The sequence below is a fragment of the Limulus polyphemus genome, unplaced genomic scaffold (genome assembly GCF_000517525.1).
Source record: "Limulus polyphemus unplaced genomic scaffold, Limulus_polyphemus-2.1.2 Scaffold4378, whole genome shotgun sequence".
NCBI lineage: Eukaryota > Metazoa > Arthropoda > Merostomata > Xiphosura > Limulidae > Limulus > Limulus polyphemus.
The window spans coordinates 60,103-75,855 of NW_013669988.1; the positions used below are offsets into that span (position 1 = coordinate 60,103).

The window sequence follows — 15,753 nt, forward strand, 5'->3', positions numbered from 1 at the left end:
GACTAAAGGTCAGTTACATATTATTGGATACAGTAACATAAGTGCACGTGAGCCATGTCATTGTAACTTTTGTATTGTTAGCCAGGAATGGCTGAAAGGTCAATATAATAAAAATAATAAATAGAAATAAATGTATAATGTTATGAGATTTAAGCTATTTATTCTAAACATTTATGTTTTCATGTTATAATTTGTAGTCATTCTAGAAAGAAAAAGGCATAATTTATATTTATTTCCTAGTTTTTTTAACGTAATTATGAGATTGGTCAAACCCGACCAGAGAATCATTGCTCAAAATAGATAAAACATAAAGTTATTTCATAAGACATGTTTGATAACTATCTGGACATTATAAAGATTTTGCATGTAAAATTTGAAAATTTTCTGTTGTGCAAAAGTATTTTTAATCTTAAAATTAAAATTACTTTGCATGTTGGATAGGCAACATGCAAGAAGTAAAATAAGGCATAAGAAAAACATTGGTTTACAAACCTTAAGACTTAATAATAAAAATTGATATTTTGTGTATGAAAGCATTGTAATCTTTACTGATAATCTCCCTCATTTTATTAACATGAGCTTACTAATTTAAAAGTTATAGCATCAAAACTATAACAAACACAAAGTGGTTACAAGGTCGGTCACAGGGACCGAGCCTGTGCTGAAAGAGTTAAACAAGTATTATTTTCACTTAACAACCTATTTAAAGCAAAACAAAAAAAACTAAGCCATATTATTTATAGTTAATATTTACACCTTGAACTCACTTTATTAATCCATTTTGATCTGAAAAGCCCTCTGATTTGTAATAAGTTGGAAAAAATTTAAAGTAGTTGTTTAAAACTTAGTTTTAAAATTTGCATTGCATAATTTAACTAATATGTATTATGTCAAAAAAATTAGTCATAATATATAAGATAAGCAGAATAAATGTTACAGTGACCAAAAAAACCTTGGTTCCAGGGAATTGACAGCTCTTAAATTATGGTTACATCAACGTCTGCTAGAATGGCAGGACAAAGCTTAACTTCTTTTGCTTTATGATGTCATCATAAGGTGGTTTTACATCTAAAACTGTTTTTAAATTTTACATTTTGAGAATTAAAATTAATTTCAAACAGACATGATGTAAAATTCATATCAGGTAGACCTACCTCTAAAATACTGAAAGCCAGAATACCTATATTGTAAAGGATGTGGAACCCAATGAAAGTGAAAAGAAATGAAAAACTATAAAACTAAAAGCTACAGGGTGGGAAGGTTATACTCAAAATTTCCAAAAAATATGCTGACAAGTAGAATTGGAATAGAATCCAGAACTAGAAAATAATTTGAAGACTTGGATTTGAGAGAAAATGAGTGGAATAGATCAACCTTATTAACTCTCTCACTATTGGCACTGTCCCAGGGACCGACCTTGTAACCATTTTGTGCTAGTGAAAGTTTTAATACTATAACTTTTAATACAGTATGCGTATCTTCACAAAATTTTGCAGATTATCAGTAAATATTACAGGGTTTTCGTACATAGAATATTGGATTTTATGTTAAGTTTTAAGATTTTTTTTAGGTAATGATTTCCTTGTGCATTTTTTCTTTTCTAATTTTGACTATCCAACATGCAAAGTAATTTTGATTTTAAGATTAAAAATACTTTTATGCATCAGAAAATTTTCAAATTTCGCATGTGAAATCTATATACCAACCAGCTAATTATGAAACGTTTTTTTTTTCAGAAAAAATTTATATTTTATCTATTATTTTCACTAATGTATATCTGTATGGGTTTGGTCAATTTGACCAACCTTGTAACCACCATAAAAAATTATGAAATGGATATAAATTAAGTTTTTTTCATTGTAGAATGACTACAAATTACAACACCAAACCACAGATGTTTAAGTATAAATAGTTTAAATCTCATAACATTATACATCTATATATATTGTTTTTATTTTATTGACCTTTCTGCCATGTCTGACTAACATTACAGAAATTGCAATATAGTGGCACATGTGCACTCATGTTACCATATTCAATAGTATAAAACTGGCCTTTACAAAGTGACATGTCTTGGCTTTGTTCTAGTGGACCAGTATTTTGTAAAATACAGTCATATTTTGGTGATAACACATTACATATGTGCATACATTATTACTATTCACAAATAATTCCTCATATTTCAATTATTTTTTCTTTAAACATGCAACAGTAAATAAAGATATACGGAAAACAATGATTTTTTCTACTTACGAACTTCGTACTCGTTTGCTGCTTGCCAAATTTACCACATGGAGGATGTAAAACAAAATAATTTTTTAGGTTTTATACATGCATTTTGAAATAACAAAAAATAATAAATTACTATATCAAAACCATAGAATTCCACTATAATTTTTCAGGCTTAGTAACTGAGCTATATTTGGGTCTAAAAAAAATAGGGTTTTTTTTTAGCTCTATAATGTCTTTGATTCTAACATGAAAAGAAAGGGTTCACCACATCAACACTTTGCAGAGGCTGAGAAAACCACATGGAAGACAATTTGAGCTTTCAAACGGTTGAACACACATCATTGGGCAAAGTAGGTGTATGTAAGCACTTATTTCGAAAAATGGAAGAGGTGGGTGGTGCCACCTTGGTTGATTCACTAAATATGATAATATATCAGAAAATAAAAAAGATAGAAGGTTCTTATCTTATATTCTAACTTGTCAATATTGGTAATTTGAGTTTCTAATTCGTAAGAAACTATGGACTTTGTATTTGTACATCACAAACATATAATCTGAACCAAAACTGCATTCAAGATACCACGTGACCACATATAAATTGATATTTAGGATTTGTTTTAAATATTTACTTTTAAGTTAAGAAAATAACTAATGTAGAATACTAAAATTTGAATTATAATCTACAATTTGATACCAAACTTATTGACATACGTTCATAAAACTGTAGTTCAATAAAATCTTGAATGTAAGTTTACAAATGTGATAGCATGCTCTTTGACCCCCTGACCATAGGAAGACCCATTGAGAAGGGTATGTCTTCACCTATGATGGCCTTTAATTTAGGCAAATAATCAGTTTTGAAAGCAGTAATGGTGTACTGAACATGTGGAACCAATAACAGACTGCTTCTGGTGAAATAAACAAGTAGGAGGAATACTATGTCTTGCACCTGCAGTGTAAGATTCTCGATGGAGCAGCCTAGACACGCATTATGAAAGGATGTATTCCAAAGGCAGCAGCATCTCTTTGTCCATACTGGGAGTCACACAACTCCCCTAATTGATAGATGCTCAGCGAACTAAAGAGAGACCCAAGCAGTATCCAAGGATGGATTTAGCAACGTGAGAACAATGCAATGGAAACATCAAAACTTAAAGAAATAAGAATAAAAACACAGATAATCTCCATTCTGGTTGGAGCCGAGATATCGAGACATAATGGTACCATTTCCAGTATCTCTGTCTAACATCATACAAGGATGTGCATGCAGAGAGGATAAAAGTACCCACCAAGGCATCATCAGCTATAAAATGGCACCCTCTGTTCACTTACAAAGGCCAACTCCCTCTCACATAACTTCAAGCATAGAGGATGGAACTTGGTCAAAGACAAATGCAAAGGCATATGTGACATGAGGCATATGTGACTGATCCATACACGTAAGGTGAGACAATGATTTTTTTCTGTATATCATCAAATAACTTCTCAACCTCAGACAGCCCTAGAACTGAAGTGGGTTGTTGGGCAATATAAAAAAAAAGGAGAAGGTAAAGAACATGTACGAGTCCTGACTGGACAAATTGATATAAATGCAGATTCTGGATACAAAAAAGAAAATTGTATTTATATATGTTAACTTTCTTGTTTTGTATCTTTTGTTTTGAAGTCAAAAATCATTAACAATCTGAAGCCACCCTGGAAACAGCTGACAGTGGGTGTTGGGCAGAATATACAAGAACTCACAAGAAACAGATTCCAACAAGCCTGAAGAACCACAGTGGCAAATGGAATCTTGGAACTGAATATACTGCAACACTGCGATTAAGGTAAAATAGCAAAAAAGTATTTAGAGCCATTTTTATGCTGGCCTGTAAAATGTCTGCTAGAGGATACAAAGTCCAGGAGGCCAAAGATATATTCAAATAGGAAATGTGATAAGATGCAACCTGAAATCCACACGTACGGTGGTCAGAAACATCATAATAAACAAGATAGATCATCTGCACAAACCCAAATGTTTATGTGGATGGAGCAAGGCCTATGGAGTGAGAATGATCATAAGGTATAAACAGTCAATGATGATACCCTTGGAAAGATTCGATTTTTGCAACATAGGAACAAACAGCTCTGATTAGATAAAGAAAATGTTCTTCAGAAGAAGAATCAGGGTCATAGGAGTAGGTAACATAATAGGAGAAAAAACAGCAATGACCATCTCTGGTATTAAGGATCTGTCATGATACAAGTACAAAGCCCTCCAAAAACAAACAAAAAAAAAGCAAAAATGTTTGATAGTCTCCTTCCAGAAGCAAGTAATGAAAGAAAATATGTCTCTGGTAAAAGATGGTACAGTGAACAAGTTGGGAAGGGTTCAAACAGAGAAGCCTAGCAACTTAAAACTGAGCATAAATCTCACTGAGGATGACGTACAGGTGTGGAAGACATAATCAAAAAAGCTTTAAAAAAAATTTTAAAAAGTGGGGCCCAAAGAGGCACATGACTTCTGTGGCAATTGAAAGTGACTGCAAGGGAAGTTCTGTAACATACAATAAAAGCAGACAAGCCCCAATCATGAAAGAGTTGAAGATGGATTAGAAATTGAATTCTGAGATTGGTATACTGCCAGGGAGGAATTCCTGCAAGAATGTGTCAGCATTTGATATACTTGAGAAAATAATACAGCTTCATTAAAAAAAGGACTGCATAACAGCCAACTGTGAATCTGTGGAAGGTATACCAAAAAATTAATGTAAGGGGGATCCCTATAAGACAGATGAGAGTAGTAAAAACCATAATGGAAAAGGCCAGCATAGGGCAATAAGAAGAAATGGAAAATAGGACAAACTGGGCTAATAACAGAGAAATATGAAGAAGAAGAGTGTAGACATACAAACAAATTCTCCCAAGATGGGCTCAAAGTATTCGCTGCTGGAGAAGCTGGACCTTGAAGTGTAAACCAATAAAACATCAGACGATATGCACTGCCATCACGAATGCATCAAGCATAGGATGACAAAGCTGTTAGCACCACCAATGAAATACCAGGTCAGAGAAAGACATTGTGTAAATGTAACCAAAGAAGTAAAGGTTGCAGCTAACAAAGGCTGTAAGATTGAGTTCCACCCTGCCTGTTGATATATACCACCACTGTCTGGTGCAGGAAATCCAAACATTCATGTTAAACAGCCCAAAATTCCTACAGAGTAGTGTGAAAATGGGATATCTGAGAAGACTAAAACCCAAAAGTTGACAGTCCCTCAACACATCATCCCAGCCCTGAAAAGAGAGAGGCCTGGTATGGCCTAGTAATTAGGACACTCAATTCCCAGTCTGTGGGTTGCAGGTTTGAATCCCCATTACACCTAACATGCTCGCACTTCCAGCCATAGGGGCATTGTGAAGTGATAGTCAATCCCACTATTCATTGGTAAAAGAGTTGTCCAAGAATTGGCAATGGGTGGTGTTGACTGGCTGCCTTCCCTCTAGTGTAGCTTTGCATAAAATTCATAACAAACCAAACCAATTTATAAACTATTTATGTTTTTAGGTCTATTAACTTGTTGTTACAGGGATCCAAATAACATGTGAGTCACACATTTAACCCCACTGATTACTGCTGGGGCACACTATGTATGTTACATAGAAAATGAGTTCATTCATCCAGTTGTTGTGATCAGTTCTTTATAATGAGCATTGTACAGACAAAAACATAAAATTATATAATGTGATGTAACATGTAAACTTCATCAATAGTGACTCGTCTAAAAGATAGTTAATAATTTGAGGTTTGATTAAATACTGAAAGATAAAGGGACATAAAATTCAGGAAGCCTAAATTCCCCAGAGAATGTAATAAAGAAGAATTCTATATATATTTTATGGTTAATTGTTCACTATGAATAGATGCAAAGTCTTTAAGTCAAATAGGCACAAGTTAAACCCTTAATTTTAGTTATCATAGTAGTTGCTTCAAAGGCTGTTTCATACTGTAGTGAGGTATGAAAATTTTGAATTGTTCTTAGTTGTCAGTTCATATGTTTGGAAACAAAAGAATCTGAAACTCTTCCAATGTATTACAACAGTCAGGTGATTTAAACTTTGCACTGGGTTCAGTACATAAAAGATTTTTAATAATCCATTTTTGAACTTCTTTCCGTGTTCTTTTAATAACTAATTAACATTTTATAATATTTTTTTATTTCTAGATGCTTGATGTCTATGACTACAATTTGGGTCTTCTGAGAATTGGACCGTTCAACTATGAACCAATGAGGGGTGTTGATCTGTGGTTGTCTCAAAGTGATGAGTTTATTCTTCAGGTATATTGGCATACAAATAAAAACATTGAGTGTATACTCAAAAAATTAATATCTTATTTTTCTGTTAAATGGATTTCTTTGGCTAGAAGCATGCCTGCTTTTTATTTAACCTATGTGAATAGAGTTCGTGTTTTGCACCATGTCCAATTTTTGTTTATTATAATTATGAATTTACAAAGTGTATCTTCACAAAATTTGGTAAGCTTTTATTAAAAATTATTATTGAGATCATTTTATAAGTGAATTCATGAAACCTTTACTGAGTCTGTCTGAACGAAAGGTGATTTTCATGCTAAGAATCAAAATATTTCTTTTCAACTTACAGTTTTCCTATTTAATTTGCTTAACTTCCAGAACCTCCTAATTGAATAACAAAAGTTTTTTTTTTCTAGTAAAACTTTTTTTTAAATTTTTTAATAAACACTAACTATAGCAAACACAGTGAAACAATATATTGAAAAAAATGTTAAGATTTTTTCCTGGAATGACTGCAGATTGTAATAGACAATTACATTTATTTATTCTAATGCTGCTCGGCTTTTTAACCATCACAGCTACTTGTTTTTAATGTTATTATTCTACGATACCCTTTAGACCCTATCTAACAACATGACAGTCTATTAACCACAGTGGGATAATTTAGTTTAAACAGTTGGTTGAGTTACGACCTTGTGACTAGGTTAACTTAAGATGTACTCAAGCTGGTTTTATGGAGTTTCATTTAATTTGTTTTTTTCATTTACATTTTATCTAACCTAATAAAATTCTGATTTTTACATTTCAGTAACTTGTTAAAAAATATATAACAATACATACAAAATTCACATTAACAAACAAGAAATATATGACTTACCTTTGCAAATAGGCTTATTTATTTAGGCTTACCTTTAAATAGGCTTATTTAAACTGTGGAACATACTTCAGTATGACTACTTTTTTTTTATTATTATTATTATTATTACACATTTTAGACACAAAAAATAAATCGGGCACTAAAATAGAATTATCTAAAACTACTATAATTTAACAGGCTTTCTGTGTAAGCTATAAATACTTTACATTCCATTAGCTTCTTGGAACATTGACTTCATTCAACATGTAGCAATATTTTCTTGGTAATTTCCATCTTTTTTTACAAATATACATGGGTGGTACATTGAATTTTGTTCTTACTTTTGGTTATAAGCATTTCCAGTAGCAATGTAAGAGATATTTGTAGACGTGTCGTGACTTGAGAGACTGAGAGAAATAGAAGGGATGTGACAAAACTAGTGTCTCAGTAAAGTCAAATGAATGGATACTCAGTTTTTGTAATCTAAGTTTTCAATATCTGTAGTATGTATATTTAATTTGTGAGATAATAACATGCATAAAATAGTAGAAAGAAAAACTAAAGAGGGAAAATCAGAGCACTAGATGCATCTTGTGAAACAGAGTTCAAGATTGAGAAGTTATTTGAATATTTTTTTTGAAATTAATAAATTAAAACTTCGATAATGTAAAACTTTGAATGATAAACTGTGTTTTGATGCCATATTTATTGACATACATTGATAATAAAGTTATCTGAATCTAATTGTGTATAATGTCTTGACAATGCACTCTTTGACCCAACCAAACACAGAGGGTTAAAAGTATCAGTGTTTTATTTTGTTGCATAATTTTTTGTATATAGCTTCGGTTAGGTTAGTTAATCATTTTAAATGTTTTGAGTAAATAACTAATATTACCATTAGAAAACAGATATTAACTAAGGTTTTATTAAGTCTACAATTAAACTATTACACATCTACACCTTGTAAGCAGAAGATAATAAACAAGGTACTAGGAATTGAACAGGTGGGATAAAAATGCACATGTTATAACTTTTTACAGAGTTACATTAAAAATTTAATTATCAATCTGTAACAATAAACTTGGCATAAAAACAAAGTTAATTTATCAAATTTTAATATTATATAAGATTTAATTTCTTAGTTTTAAAGGAAATATAAAAAAAAATGCTCGGTACTCACTCGTGTATGTCACGTGTCATGTTCGAGCTATAGGTTGTTCAACTTACATTGTATTACTTCTACCATACAATGTCAACAGTGCCTAATCAATTAAAAACACAAGCTTCACATATTTACAAGCTAAAGTATAAAATAGTAACCTCCCACCTTATTGATGTGCTAGTACATTTAGTACACCTATCAGTGAAGCTCCTTCCATCCCATCGTCCTTTTGAAATAACTTATTCATGTCTACCTCTCACGTACATATCTATAACTAAAAAGAAGAGCAGATTCTGAACTATGTAAATTTGATATAGCTTTTATATGCGGAAACATCTGTTAGCTGAGTTCTTGCACAGATCTTAAAATATAACGTTGATAAACGGAAACATCAGCACATGTAGATATGTAGATCTACATATCTTCCAGTTTTGTACACCAAAAAAACTTTTCAAGTAAATTGAATAGTTGTTTGTCAATTTTTTGATAAGGAAATGCCAAATTTGCTATGAAATATTGAAGTTTTTTTGCTAAAATTGTTGCTCTGAAAATATATTAATCTTTTATATCTGTTTATACCTAAGTCAGAAAACCAGATGAATTATAGTGGTTTTACAAAGCCCTATTCTAGTGAGTGATGATTTTTTTGTGTTTTATAAATTGCTTATTTAAAATTTCCAAAAACCAATTTGTGTTACCTTAGTTTGATAGAGTGACCAAGGGTTAGTGACCACATCTTCCTGAGTGAGAGTAGCTTTTGTAACATCATAAGTACTAGAAATCAAAGTTATAATTGAAATTTAAACATTTATGAGTAAATAGTAACAATACGGATATGTAGGTAATTGAAATGTCATTGTATTTGACAAAATATACAGGTATGCTAATGTTGCGTCAGCAGTCACATGACTACAGTGACGCAACGTTTCTAGAATTATCATGTACTTTGACGAATGTTCAAGTTCTTACTAGAAATAGGGTACGCTGGTATATAAAAGAAGGTAATGTAATGTGTGGGTAGATAGTGAGTAATTGAACTGCAGTCACAGGGTATCGTTGAAGTTAACGTTCGTTCGCTCGCGCTACTGTTTGTTTTAGCGCGAGTATTGAGATTAAGTGTATCGCAGAGTTATATTCGGAAAGAATAAACCAGTTTTATTAAGTAAAGACTTGTGTCGTTAAAATTTCCTCGGAACGAAGTTACGGAAAAATCAATTAACAAATGGAGACGTAACACTAAGTTACAGTGTTGTACTTCTTAGGTAAGTTTTACTACATAATTATAAATTTGTCTACTGAATATGTATTATCCTTCTGTTCAGCTGCAAAGTATACATCTCATGACCATTGGTTTTGCAACATTTTTTTAAGAATATAGTTTATGATTCATAGTTTAATATTATATGCTTTAATTTCAAAAGGAAATATTTAATATCTTAATCTTCACCTGTCCTGTATTACATGATGCGTATGTGCACAAATTTCCCATTTTACATTTTTCCCTTAACTCCCCTTGATCTAACAAGTTTGACATAAATTACTTGTACCATAGATATTACTAACCCTAATGTAAATTTCCGTCCTACATTATTGCTTTACTTAGATACAACCTAGATCTTTACGTGTTATGGTTTGCTAGAAACAGAGTAATGACTCGTGCCATGATCTATTATTTTATTGTGCGTTGTGTGTGGGAGACTTACTTCTCCATATTGCAAGATAAAAACAAAACAGAAATCATGTTTAATAAAAGAGTAAAGGTTTAAACTGTGAATATAAGTAACTTGTAACTTTCTTGATCACTAGTGAAAACGAATTTACTGTGTTACTCAATTTATTTCATGTTTTTCAACCATTCTTTACATTATATTTAAATGTTGTGTCACTGGTGCAGAGAAATCTACAAATAAAGCATACGATGTTACTGAAAAAAAAAATTTTGGTATTTATTTATTTATAAGGTTCCAGAGGTTATAAAACTTTAAAATTAAAATTCACCTTTCATGCAGACTGATCTTTAGTAGAAATATTTTATTAAAAAATCTGATTTTTTGTGTGCAACATATTTTCGTCGTTTACTGAAAGAATTGCCAAATTTCATGAAGATACATAAAAACTTCTGAATTATAGTAACCATTAATTCTCCAGTATGGGCTAGGGCCAATGGACCAAGCCTGTATACATAGGGTTAGTACTCATTTACATTCAGAAATTTTGTTAAAGGTTTTAAAAAAAGTAGGCAATTATTATCATGCTAATTGAGTTTCTAAGAATATTACGTGAAAATAACAACAGATGGGTGTAATGTCCCTTTTATGTCAGATCAAAAACAATCAAAGAACTACTGGCACTATTAATATATGTATCTGTATAATTATGTCTTGCTTCTCGAGTAAGAACCTAAAATTATTTTATTTGCTGTTTTTTTTATAGTTTTAAAATATATTTTTGCAAAAATTTTAATATTTCAGATTAATCTGAGCTGTAGAGTTTTATCTTAATAAATTTAATATTTCAGTTTAATCTGAGCTTCAAATTTTATCTTAATACATTTAATATTTCAGATTAATTTGAGCTTCAGAGTTTTATCTTACTATATTTAATATTTCAGACTAATATGAGCTTCAGAGTTTTATCTTAATATATTTTAATATTTCAGACTAATATGAGCTTCAGAGTTTTATCTTAATACATTTTGAAAGTTTAATCCTTCACGAGATACAAATCGTATCGTTTCAGCACCTCTCAACATCTCCTGAAGTTCAGCCACCACATTTTGTTCTGCAGGTGAGAGCAACACTGAAATTCATTCAACAGAATCCCTTTCCTGGTGTGACAGTCTTTCCAGATAACCGACCACATTTTTTTAGGAAGGATGAAAGTGGAGCCTGGGTTCAAGTATGTTACTGAAACTGGAGGAAAATTCAGTTTGAGCAAAGCCTCAAATTCTGTCTCCTAGAAAAAAAAAAGGGATGTTATATAAAATAAAGATAATTGTAAGTCTTGCTGGTACAAGGTTATGAGGAGAATTACATTGGTAAACACTAGATCAAATGTATTAATTGTGTCATGACACTGTTATGAATATTATCAGTCTTTACATCTCTCATTCATTTTAGGCTAGTTTTGTATAATTACAAGTGAAAAAATTATTGTTTCTAGTATTTATTGAAATTTTTTATATGAACTGAAATAAATAGCGTAAAATATTTACATTTGGAAATAGATGTAAAATGTTATGGTCATCAGAACTTCTCATGGTGTGTATTATTTCAGAAAAATCTTTTTTTTTCATTCTCGTTAGAAAATACGCTTGTTTTCTTATTAATGGCAGTTTGTTTAAAAAATCCACCATGAAATACACACTTAATCTCTGTTTTACTTTCATATGTATTTTATTGCATCTACTGTTTCCATGGTAATCCTCCAACAAAAAGTATGTTATCGTTGGTCTTCATTTCGTTTGAAGGTCATCTAGCCTCTTTCATGAATATTCCACTCGAAAACATTCCTATACTATGAGCATTTATGAAGTTTTTATCAAATAATCGTTTTGAGATTATTTACTGTTTTTTTGATATATATATATATATTTAGTTAAGTAACCATCTCTAATAAATGGATACTTGAGAAACTACTTTTAGGAAACTATATTGTTGTCAGTTTTTGAAGGAAAAAAAAAAAGGCTGCTAATATAAATACTTGTTGATGTTTATTATTGTGAGTCTAGTGATCCTTGTAGTTGAATATGAATCAAGCGATTCTAGAATACTTGAAAAACCTTTTGAACTGAACTACTTTTATTTTTAAGGATGTTGCCCTCCCAGTGGACGTAATGCTGATAGCCTATTGTGTAGCTTTGCATTAAAACAAACTTTTAAAAAATGCTCCTTCTCTGAAAATTATATTGTTTAAAAATACTACATATTCATGAATTAATTTTCAGTGTGCTTTCTTAATTTTCTTTCTAGTAAACATGAGATACAAGATAATGTAATACACACAAAACGTAATGATTCTTTTGTTTTTATATATTTTTTTATACAGGATTTCATTCTTTATTCTGTAATATTAATACATTAGCAGACTTAAATTTCTCTTACAAGTTGTGTATGAATACCAGCATAACATTCTCAATTTAAGTGAAGTTCCCACCACTTTATTAAAATTAATTTCTTTCAAAGTTGTCGGTTAGAACAAGAAGAAAAAAGATAAAACCCATAAGACAGATTTTTATGGTTATTTTTTCTTTCATTTTGTTATGCTTCAGCATTTAGAAAAAGTCATCTGTTATATTTTTCTTTCACGTTTGTGCTATTTATTGAAATTTCACCACTTTCTTATCAGTATCCTTATTGTAAATGATTAAAATAAGTTATGTATGTGTACGTTTTTGATCAAATCTAATTTAGGTGAGATTGAAAATTAACTATGGTAATTATAGGAGGTTTCCTATTGGGTACAGTTTAAATAGATATTTGTTATGAAGGGTTAACAATAAATTACAAAAACAATCTCTGCAATAAAAGTTGCTCAGTTTAAATAACTTGAAGTTGTTGCAATGAAATATGAATGTCATCGTCTTTAGCTTTCTAAAGTTCAGTATCTTTGGAAGACTGAACAATTACAAAGGTTGCAAGATCTCTTAATTTAAATTTAAAAGTAGTGTTTGAAGATATGTTTTATAATGATGTGTTTTTTAAAACCTTAAACAATTAGGTGATTTAAAATAACTGATGTATAAGCTACTAATACATTACTGTGAATTAATATTATCCTGACCTTGTTTAAAGGTTATTAAATTATCAGGTTTAAAACAAAATGCTCAAGATATTTTAATAGATTTGTTAAGTGAAGTAAATACAATGTAATTTAAACAAATCTCTCCACTTATAGTAATTGAAACTACTATTTAATGTAGCACAGCACGTGATATAAAAGGTATTGCTTTTTAAACAGTTGTGGTGCTGAAAAGGCATGTTTTAGACTACTATTATGTCTGTTGTACCCAAGCCAATTTGATAAGTCCTAATATTGGGCAAGGGACGTTGTTGGCACTAGATATAGAAGGTGTAGTGTGGTTGTCATATTATAACTTCAGACATTGTTAGTTTTTATGAATTTACTTTATCTGTATAAATATGAGTATCAGACACATTTGAAAGTGATGCCAAAAAATTGAAAATAAAGGATACTTGCAGAGGCAGAAATTAAAAAACTTTATTAATGAAATCTTTAAGTTTCAGCTGGAGTTTTAGAAAAGAATTGTGAAAATATCTAGAGCTACCATCTTTAAGCCTGTGTAATGGGTTATTCTAAAAAATTTATGCTACTGGAAAAAAACAAAACAAAAAAAAACCTATTACATGTAACACGGGTTGAATAATTTGTTTTGTTGATGTCATTCAAAATAACATCAACCTTTTGTTTAAACTAAGAAGATGGCATATATCTCAGGACAAAACTAACCTTTTGACAGGTCTGGTTATGAGTAACAAGCATTTTAGAATGACTTGTAATAGTTGTATCATTGGTGACAAGTGTCCTTAACCAACCATAGTAATGCAAATAATACATTTAGAGTTGTTTATAAGCCCTCTGTCAATTTAAGAAAAACAACAATAACCCAATCATTTCAGGTAATAGATTTTCACTATTGAATAGACTTATTCCTAATGAATCCTTGAAGAAACAAGTTGTGTAATTGGTCAAAAGTACTCAAATTTTAATCTGAAAGTGTTCCCTTAAATTTCTTTAATATATGATACCTTTGGTGGTAAGTTGGTTCAGTTTACCCTCCCTTTGTTGTGCACCAGTCCTAAATCCCTAGAGGACTTGTATAGGCTGCTCATGGCTCGTGAAGGGCTCACTTGGACTGTTTGAAGGACTAATGTGAACTTCATTTTAACTATGACTTCACTTTATAAAGGTTCTTTGTTTTCTTTTAAATGTTAAACTTTAAGCTCTGTTGCTGAATTGTGCAATTCCTGCTAAAAGATTTTTGTTTGTTACTCTAATAATTGTTATAAAGTTCTTCCATTTGTATTATTGCCGAAGCTATTTTGGATGTACTTTAGTGCATGTGAGAATGACCTGATAGTCAAGTTTTTGGTTTTGTATGACATTTTGTATAAAAGAATAAAAGATGGCTGGAAATTTCAACCTTAATTTAATTTAAATATAAATAATGGCTACTGAGGTTATCTATGTGCTGTTAATTTTCTTTTAAGAGTATTGTTTCCTTTTCATAACAAACATGAAATACATCAGTAACTAAGTTTTCTTGTTTTTTTAAGTTTTTTTTTTAAATCGGTTCAAAATAAAAAACTGGCTTTAACATGTATCTCCTTTGTTTGACTACATAGTGATATTCAGAACAAGACTAAAATGTAAAGATGAGATAGATATTGAATTGGATCAAAGTACTGTATAAATTACCTTATAACTCAAGGTCTATTTGATATGAGGTAAAAGAAATGCACAATATTTAACTGGGTTAACTCGTTATTTTCAAATGGAATAAATGCCAAGCTAGTTTTATAAAATAAATGCATAGTTGAAATAAGTATTTCTGCTAACACTTGTGTTATATGTATTCCACTTTGTTTCGATAAACCAAACTGATGCTTATTAACAATGTAACCATCAAACAATTGATGCCTTTGGAATCACTTAAAATAATAAAGCAGTTTTTGAAATATTTTTTAGTTGTTAGCTTCAGGGGAACCATTTGTTCTCCTGAAGAAGAATAGTCAACTATTTGAAAGCGGTCGAGTTTTGGGTTTTATTTTAAGTTTATATGTGATCCTTTGTGCTAACTCTTTTATCAAGATTTTTAGTTGTTAGCTTCACCTCTGTAATGTGAGAAACTCGTATACGAATGAACAAAAAACAAAACAAATTGCACCAGTATGTGCAAAGTAATGCTAAGTTTAACACTTATTCATATGTTTTATGACTCATTCATACAGTCATTATTTTGTGATGATGGAAATAAATTTTAATTTAGCTTTCGTTATAAAAGTTCATTTGAGCATTTTGAATAGGAAAAAAAATTATTAATCATAATAATTGTATATTCTAATTGAAGAACATGATCAGATTAGGAAGAAAAGTATTGACACAACTTAAAAGACAAATAATTATTATGAAGCTTGAAAAGTGATTGTGAATTATCAGACTTTATTTTCTTCCAAGGGCCTGGT

At 30.5% G+C, this 15,753-nt stretch overlaps 1 protein-coding gene across 1 annotated transcript in view; it reads left to right on the forward strand.

Moving 5' to 3' along the window:
* Window positions 1–15,263, forward strand: part of LOC106471058 (protein N-terminal asparagine amidohydrolase-like) — a 37,847-nt gene extending 22,584 nt beyond the window's left edge. Inside the window, exons 10-11 of the mRNA XM_013931646.2 lie at window positions 6,438–6,551; window positions 11,288–15,263. Of these exons, the coding sequence (XP_013787100.1) occupies window positions 6,438–6,551; window positions 11,288–11,458 (285 nt within the window). The 3' untranslated portion in view covers window positions 11,459–15,263. The remainder of the gene's footprint in view (window positions 1–6,437; window positions 6,552–11,287) is intronic.
* Window positions 15,264–15,753: the final 490 nt, after the last annotated feature.